We start from the raw sequence: 9085 nt of genomic DNA, 5'->3' as shown, positions 1-9085 counted from the left end.
GTAAAAGTCGGCAGGTGATAACTTCCTAACGGATCATCATGAACCGACCACTCGCATTTTAATGATATGGATGGGGATACCATAGTTAAATCAAGGCCATTGGGTCTCCAAATATGAGAGCCAACAGTAGTAACTTGCTTATCATTTAATAGTACCAAATTACATTCATCTAAACAATCAAGAATGTCTTTACCTCTTGTATTAGTGGAGGTACAACCCCACATAGTATGATGTGCATTTAAATCTCCAGATATGATAGTGGGTTTAGGAAGAGACTCCAAAAAGAACTTAAATTTGGCTTTAGTAAAACTAGGTTACACAGACAAAATATTAACTGTCAACGTCAGCTGAGCATTTTTTTTTATTGGCAATATTTTTTATTTTTAACTTAGTGACTTTTTAATTTATTCATGACCGTATATAGGTCTTAAACCGAATATTTAAATAATATTTGACTAAAATAAGGACTACTGTCTTACCGTAAGTCCGTCTAAAACACAATGCATTATTATTGGTAACCCTCGCTATATATATATTAAATTCGGGTAATCATCGACCGATTACTTTTAATGATTATGTAATTAAAAGTAAGTGTTAAAAATTTCTGGGTACATTTTAATCAAACATTAGCCTAGTCACATCAAATATCTTGTATAAGTCGTAAAATATTTGCACCCATAGGTAATCTCAATTGACTGCGAAACTTTCTGCCAGTCGGAAAAAAATGTGTGGATTGGCATATTCTTTTTCTACTACTTTATATTCTAAATTACGCTGATGTCTGTTAATCTTACAGAAGATTAATTAAATAAACTTAAGCGACATCAAAATATTTATATGCGGTTTATATTTAATCTTCGCAAATATAACCATGTCTCTGATTTCCGCAATTAACTCAAGTGGCTTCCAATTCGCTTTCACAGGAGCTGGCATATAATTTCTTTATATTATTATTTTCCATCCTTCAACTCCTGATTACATCAAGATATGCTTTAAGTTTCATGTCGATTCCCAGGGTAGCACATTACGCAACGCGGGATCCCTTCCTTTAGTAACTCCTATACATTCTTCTAAAGTCTATTCCTATTCTTTCACTATCCAAATTATCCGTCTTTGGAACTCCTTACCTCTTTTCATTAGATCAACGTAATCTTTTGCCTCGTTTAAGAGGAAGTTAAAATCTTATTACTTATCTCTCTAATTTGACTTGATATTTACTACGTGTTCGTTATTTTAATCTATTTAGTATATTTATGTTTATGTACTATTTTTTATATTATAAACGTATGTTTATGTAATTTTCTTTTATTTCTATATAAATGATATTTAGAATAATATTGATTTTTAAAAAGTAGTAAGATGCGTTATTTTTTTGTATTTACTGTGTCTGACTTGCGCTATTCACCTTCATCTCTGTACGTATCTACTATTTATGCCAGGTTGTCTGTAAGAGATCCCTTTTAGCGATTGGCCGCCTTTTGTATTCAGTATAAATACTCCTTGGATACTACGTCCCTTTTGTGCGCAATAAAGAGTTTATTATTATTATTTACATTCTACACGAAATGACATAGGTTTCAGTTAATAACATGGATGTAATATAAGGTTAACAACTAGCTACATTACCACTACTCCAGTAACATTAATAAGAAAGAATTGGCCGTGGTCTTATACATAAGAGCGTCAGGCATATAATAGGCTTTTTTTTTGTATCCTTTAAGGGGGGCGAGAAGGGGGGGGGGAATAGAGGCGGGAAGGGGGTTTTCTTTTGGCCGTGAAAAGCGAGGAATGGGCAGCAGCGTCTCTCTTAAAACATCTCCAAAACCTGTTCTATATATATATATGGTTTCCAGGAGGAACCGCGTGAAGGTCAACCTGCTAGGATATATTGTTAGCAATGAGCCGACGGTATTCACCATCGTTGAAACCGTCCCTAGTTAAAATAAACAGTAGAAAGTATATTTTTTTTATGGGTACCAATAGAACATTTTAAATATTGATATTTATGAATATATAACACTATATCAATAAGGACATCTAATTGACATAGGTAGGTATATTTACATATAAGTAAAAGTTGGTAGATAAGTTCTATTGTTTTCAATAACGTCGCACGCAAAACACACTCTGTGTACGTTTATTTTGAATGTTTTTACCAATTTCGGTCTTACTACGTAGGACTGGCCACTTACATCAGCTGCGTTGAGAAAAATCAATCACATCTTCCCGCCTCCGTCGGTTTCCAAGGTAACGCGTAAACAGTGGGGAGCCGCCGTGCAGTCCGCTGTATTGTTCGGACGCGCTAAGATTGTTTTTTGACTTGTTTCGTGCCCGTGTTCGTAATAATATTGTACTTGTGCATCTAATTTGTCAGTGGATAATGGCTGAGGAAGGAGCCGCGGCTCCTGGAGGAGCCACTGAGAAAGTGATACATACCTATCCGCTTATAAGGGTAATATATGGAGTTTGATTTTTGTTGTAGTTATACATATTTTTTAAAAGATATTCAATACTTAAACTGGCATAGCATACAATAACATTGAATGAATTTATTTATATTTTATTATTATTGGGAAAATTGTACCTATTTGTTTATTATACGAGAATGGTCAAGACAAAAGTCTTAGACGAATTCACATCCTAAGTATGTCCTTTGTAAATTTTTTTAAGACCAAAAATAAATAAAAATATTTTTTTATTAAAAAAAAAACTACTTTTCTCTATCTCCACGCCAAGTCTCTTGCGGCGTAGGCAATTTTTTTTACAACATAGGGGGCAAACGAGCATGCGGCTCACCTGATGGTAAGTGACTACCGCCGCCCATAATCACCCACAATATCACAGACGTGCTGCCGTGTGATAATAGAATGGTATCTCCGCCTGCACTATCAGTATACACTGGCGGGGCATCAGTGAGTGATGATAGATGAGGATGAAGCAGATTAATTATTCCATCGTGACGAATTCAACAATAATAAGCCACGATGGTTTCCAGGAGGAACTACGTGAAGGTCAACTTGATAAGATATATTGTTGCCAATGGGGCTGTCAAACCCCATTACTAATAATCTCTTTCCCCCCTAACTTTTAAATTATTAGGTAGTCATATAATAATCTAAATGTCTATAAATTTTAATCTAATATATAACAGATAGATCTGTAGTAGGTAGTTTCAAATTTCGGACAACTCAAGGTCCGTTAGTCTGGGAAGTGGGAATACCAGCGTCGCGCTTCGCTGAATAGTGACATCGTGTCATATCAGGTTACCTTCATAGCGTACTGTTTATTGATCCTCATTTTCCATCAATATTTAATTTTAATGAGTGTCACAGTGTATATGTATATATAATGTATGGACATATATATATATATATATATATATATATATATATATATATATATATATATATATATATATATATATATATATATAGTCTATAGGTGACAATCACTACACTCTATCAGGAGCTTAGCATGGGGTTTTTCAAAAGGGGGGTAAAGAGGTTTTTTAAGGGTCGGCAACGCACGCGTAATACCTCTGGTATTGCAGGTGTTCATTGGCTACGGTAACTACTCATCATTAGGTGGGCTGTATGCTTGTTTGTCACCTCAGTGGTATAAAAAAAAGGTGTACCATCAGATTATTATATATATTCTTTATTGCACTTGTTAATTATATGTAATATAATGTATTTATAAATGTTGTGAGCAAGGGTGGACTTATCTCTGACAGAGATCTCTTCCAGTCAACCCAATATAGTGAGAAAGCATGTCGTTAGCTGGTAGCTGAAGTGCTACAACTATTAATAATTAGAAAACAAATATATTATCTACCATGCCAGGATATTTGCTTGCATATAAACAAATTTCGAAGAGAACAAGATTTCCGAGGTAATTAGGTACCTAATCTACATACCTACTCATGGACGGTGGGTACACAAATATTGAACAAACAACAACGGTTGAATGGTGCACGCCCGGTTCCACTATTTGTTTTGGCAGGTGGATCCGAACCATTCGTGTTAGTTTAGTTATCAATCAAAATTTATTATCTTTACAAACTATTTGAGTGCTTTTATGTAGGATGTTTGGATAGGTGTACACAAAGCATCGATTAGTTATCGGACGTAAATGGAATGACTGGGGGGACGAAATCGTTAGTAATGAGGGCTACCAGTCCCATTGCTAGCAATATACCCTGTCAGGTCGACCTCCACGCGGTTCCCCCTGGAAACCATCGTGAGTTCCATGTGTATTCATCACGATGGGCTGACTGATCTGCTTTTTTTGATTATTCACCTATCACCCCTCACTGGTGCCCCGCCAGCGTATACCGATAGCGCAGGCGGGATTACCATTTCATTAATCATCCATTAAAAAAAATGGAATGATTATTGTGCCTGCGCTATTATATTAGTGTACTAGAGAGAGATAATAAGTAGGGATGACGTCAAATCAGCTGGCCCATCGTGATGAATTCATTGGAAGTTAACCACGATGGTTTTAAAGAGGAACTACGTGGAAGTTGACTCGACATCGTTAATTGTTATTAACGGAGCCGGTAATCTTCATTACTAAAAATTCCTTCTCCCCCTTCTGCTGGATTGTCAAGTAGTTTACTTTGACCATCATATTTATAATACCCATAGTAATAGGTACATTAGGAGGGAAAGGGATTGTTAGTAATAGAGACTGAGAATCCCATTACTAGAAATATACCCAACCAGGTCGATCTCCTCGCGGTTCTCCCTGGAAACTATCATGGTTAATTCCTGATGAATTTATCGTGATGGGCTAACTGGCCTGTTTTCATTCTCATCTATCACCCTTCACTGGTGCTCCGCCAGCTAATCCCGTTAGTGCAGGCGGGGTTACCATACCATTTTCACCCATCAAAAAAAATAGGTACATTAAATAGATGCCTAAATATACTTGTAAACGAGGAAGTATGTTTTACGGACTCTGAGAAGCATTTTTTTAAGTTATGACTTTTAAAATAGTTTCATTGTCCCCAGCACTCGGATATGTCAGAAGAAATGCGCGTAGAAGCAATGGAGTTATCAGTAACAGCGTGCGAAAAGTTCTCACAAAACAACGAGCTGGCCGCCCGCATGGTGAAGGAATCCATGGACAAGAAGTTTGGGCCTGCCTTCCACGTGGTGGTCGGCGAAAGTTACGGCTTTGAGATCACATATGAGTGCACCACCATATGCTATATGTACTTTGGTGGGAACCAAGCGATCTGTATTTGGAAATGCTCTTGAAATTCTCGATACACGGCTATTGATGTGCTGGACATTTCCATAAACGTTTAAAGTATTTTTTACAAGTGCTCACTGTGATTATAGAAATTGGTTTCGTGATTACATACGGTAAGCTGGTTATGGTCGTCTATTATATTTACTTTTTTTTTAAACATGAAATACTTAGAAGTGAAAAATGCGGCCGACATCCGAAACAATACTACATTATGCTTTCTTATGCAAAGTAGTTTGTTACATAAATGAGAACTTTGAAAACAATTTCGAGACATCATTAACATATTCTTTTCTAGTATTCGTATTTACTTAGTATTGATTTTTCGATGTTTTACGTATTGAGCATGTCGTACACTTCACTCAGAATAAGTATCTAACCGATTTCAAAAATATAATTTTCTTTTCAATTTTATTCCTGTATGTTACGTGATACCTATGCCATATGAACTATTTCAATTATATTTATAATCGAGCTAATAATATTTCAAAATTTTACTAATGTGAAAGTGAGTTTATTTGTTCATTTTGGCACTTTAATTGCTCAACCAATCGTCATCAAGTTTGGCACACGTACTATTTGCGGTAGATGACATAATTTATTAAATAAAAAAGAAATACGTTGTTTTCAAAAATAATATTTTTAACAGTATTTAAGGCCCGTGGTAGATATTCAAACTACGTCCGGAAAATAAGGACAGTAATTTAAATGTGCTTGAATTAATAATTTTAGCATATGACTGTGCCTAAAAATATAAATTATAGAAAATGTGTATAAAACGAAAACTGTTCACACTATCTTTGAGTTTACCCACATACATTATAAATGGAACCAGGTCAAAGCAATGTGAAACGCAGGCCAAAGTAAGAAAGGAATGTATGGCGCATTCTTATGATTTATGAATGCGTAATACATACATTTTTCGTATCTAAAGCCTTCTAAATTGGTGGAGCGGCACCTACTTATTGGGTTAAGTTACATGGAGCAATGATCTCACAATGGATGTAGGGCTAATATACAGCTTCATGATTGATTGTTCTAATCATGAACTTTTAATATTGTAAGATCATCGTTAGTTTATGCTGTGATAATCAGTGACGGATGATACATGTAGATATGAAGTTGGTCGATTAGTCCATCGTGACAAATTCACAAATAAATAACTACGTTGATGTTTTTTTTTACTGGTTGACAATGGAATGGTAACCCCGCCTGCGCCAACGATACACTACGTTGGCAGGGCAGCAGTGAGAGATGATATGTGAGAATGAAAAGGCAGATTAGTTAGTCCATCGTGATGAATACGCTTGGAATTTAGCACGATGGTTTCCAGGGGGAATCACGGTGAGGTCGATTTGGTTGGGTATACTGCTTGCAATGGGGCCTTAGTCCCCATTGCTAACAATCCCTCCTCCCCCCTCACTACGTTGATGTTTCCCAGAAGGACCGTGCGGGGATCGATTTGAGAGGTGTATTGCTAGCGATGCCTTGTGTCAGATTAGTTATGCCCTTGGTTTAAATATAACAATAGGGATCCATTTTGTCTAATATTTTTGTAAATCAAAATCAAGACAACCAAGGTGAAGTGTGTAATTACACGTATTTATAGTCAAAGGTACTTAAAGTCCACAAAAAGCAAACGGTGCCTAATAATAAAGTAATTATTTTTTGTCAATTATGGTGTTTAGTCAGCCTTGAGCTGGGTACGACTTCCGAGATCCTATTGTTCACTGAGTCATGATTCGAAATGAGTAACTAAGCAACGACAAGTTTATTAAATGATATAATTATTGTCAATTAGATGCATCAATTTTTATGATTGTATTTTGTGTATTGTAAGTAATTATGATACAGTGTGAAGGGTGGTCGAAAAGGCGTACGCGCAGGCCGCAGGGTTCAAACATACAAGAGCGTCGATTCTTATGTGCTATTTTTTTAAACCTTAAGAGATATTTAATTTTTTTATTTAATAAGTTTAAATACAAAAAATATACCTGTATTTAATTTTTGCTAGAAACAACATCCATTACCGCAAAATTTAGCTAAGTGGGTTACTGCGAATGCGGTTCATAATAAACCCACATTTTATGCGTCTTTTTTACCACTCTTACACAGGGTCAAATGTAATGAGTATACTAAGCAAAGATATAGTGAAAGTATTCATGTAAGTCTCCTCTCTTCCAGACAAAGTGCCGCCACCGAAACCGCGTGGTCACGTAATCATTAAGCACATACGAAAATTTTTTAAAATGTTTTTGTATTACGACTGACCATCCATTTTTAGGGGTCCGTACCTTGAATGAAAAAAACGGAACCTTTATAGGATCACTTCGTTGTCTGTTTGTGAAAACACTTTTTCTTAGGAACGCGTGGTGGTGTCAAGTTTAGATTGATATCATATTAGGTCTGGTCAGGTTTGCAATCTCTTAAAGCAGTAAAAAAATCAAAGATACGGCCTTTTATGTTCCATTTATATCGCATATTTTGACATTTGCAAAGGGAATCAAAACCTATAGGGTACTTCCCATTGACCTAGAATCATGAAATTTGCCAAGCAGCAATATCATGTAGCACAAGTAAAGGAAAGATCCGGAAACCATAAATTTGTAGTTATTTCACGAAAAAAATTAAAATTGATGATTTTGTACGGAACCCTTGTTGCGCAATTCCAACTTTCACTGGACCGGCTTTTTTATTATTGCACGACATGTGACCACACCATCCTGACTCAGGATTCCTGAGCGAACACAGAGACAACACGGTCGATGAATGCAATCAACCGAAAAAAAATTTTTTTTTGATGAGTGAAAATGCTATGGTAACCCCGCCTGCGCTAACGGGATACGCTGGCGGAGCACCAGTGAAGGGTGATAGATGAGAATGAAAACAGGCCAGTTAGCCCATCATGATGAATTCATCAGGAATTAACCATGATAGTTTTCAGGGGGAACCGCGAGGAGGTCGACCTGGTTGGGTATATTACTAGCAATGGGATTCACAGTCTTCATTACTAACAATCCCTCTCCCCCCACCGAAAAGACTTTGTAGACTCACTAACTGCTTTATCACGCTACGTAAAGCTCCGATCGATCTTGACGATATAAGTAGTTTAGTTTCATAATATATATAAATATTGTCACTTGATTTTAGCTTAGTATGTTCAATACAGTTAACCCTATTTATAAACCTGTATATATAATTTTATAGTTTACTCTAGAATTATCTACTTACGACGCTATGATGAAGCGAGTACAAAACAATATGGCGGCCATAATTGTAACCAGAGTTATACAATATTATAGATATATATTATTATAATTAAATGACGTATTTATCAGAGATTATTGTGTGGTGTGTGGAAATTTTATAACTAATATATAGTTTACATATAAACCAACCTTATGTTTAATTTTAGTACCTTTAAATCCCATTATTTGGACTTATATGCAAAATTTAATGACAATATATTTTTTTTTTATTTTTTTGCTGTTTTAAAAAATAGTTATTCTTATTTGCAGTTGTATGTCCGTTTGATTTGAATAAGTTAATAACTAACTACATATTAATATGTAGGTGTACAGAAAATAACATAAAAAGTTTTTTTTTAATGGGTGAAGATTAAATGGTAATCCCGCCTGCGCTATCGGTACGAGAATACGTTGCGATTTCTTGCTGCTGCACCAGTGAGGGATGATAGGTGAAGATGAAAGCAGGTCAGTTGGACCATCGTGACTAATTCATCAATAATTAAGGACGATGGTTTCCAAGAACCGCATGGAGGTCACCCTGTTATATTGCTAGCAATGGAGCTGTTCACCTCATTACTAAC

General features: G+C 35.8%; 1 protein-coding gene across 1 annotated transcript; it reads left to right on the top strand.

Moving 5' to 3' along the window:
* The first annotated feature begins 2128 nt into the window (after positions 1-2128).
* Positions 2129-8838, top strand: LOC113519516 (dynein axonemal light chain 4). The gene is made up of 3 exons (XM_052903119.1): positions 2129-2247; positions 2375-2452; positions 5016-8838. The coding sequence occupies exons 2-3, from the start codon at positions 2381-2383 to the stop codon at positions 5262-5264; spliced, it is 321 nt and encodes a 106-aa protein (XP_052759079.1). The 5' UTR covers positions 2129-2247; positions 2375-2380; the 3' UTR covers positions 5265-8838.
* The last annotated feature ends 247 nt before the right edge of the window (positions 8839-9085 follow it).

The sequence above is a fragment of the Galleria mellonella genome, unplaced genomic scaffold, assembly GCF_026898425.1.
Source record: "Galleria mellonella isolate WM207_F2 unplaced genomic scaffold, CSIRO_AGI_GalMel_v1 utg103, whole genome shotgun sequence".
NCBI classification, from domain to species: Eukaryota; Metazoa; Arthropoda; class Insecta; order Lepidoptera; family Pyralidae; genus Galleria; species Galleria mellonella.
The sequence above is the reverse complement of the archived record's forward strand: the minus strand, read 5'-3'. Positions and strand labels throughout refer to the sequence as shown.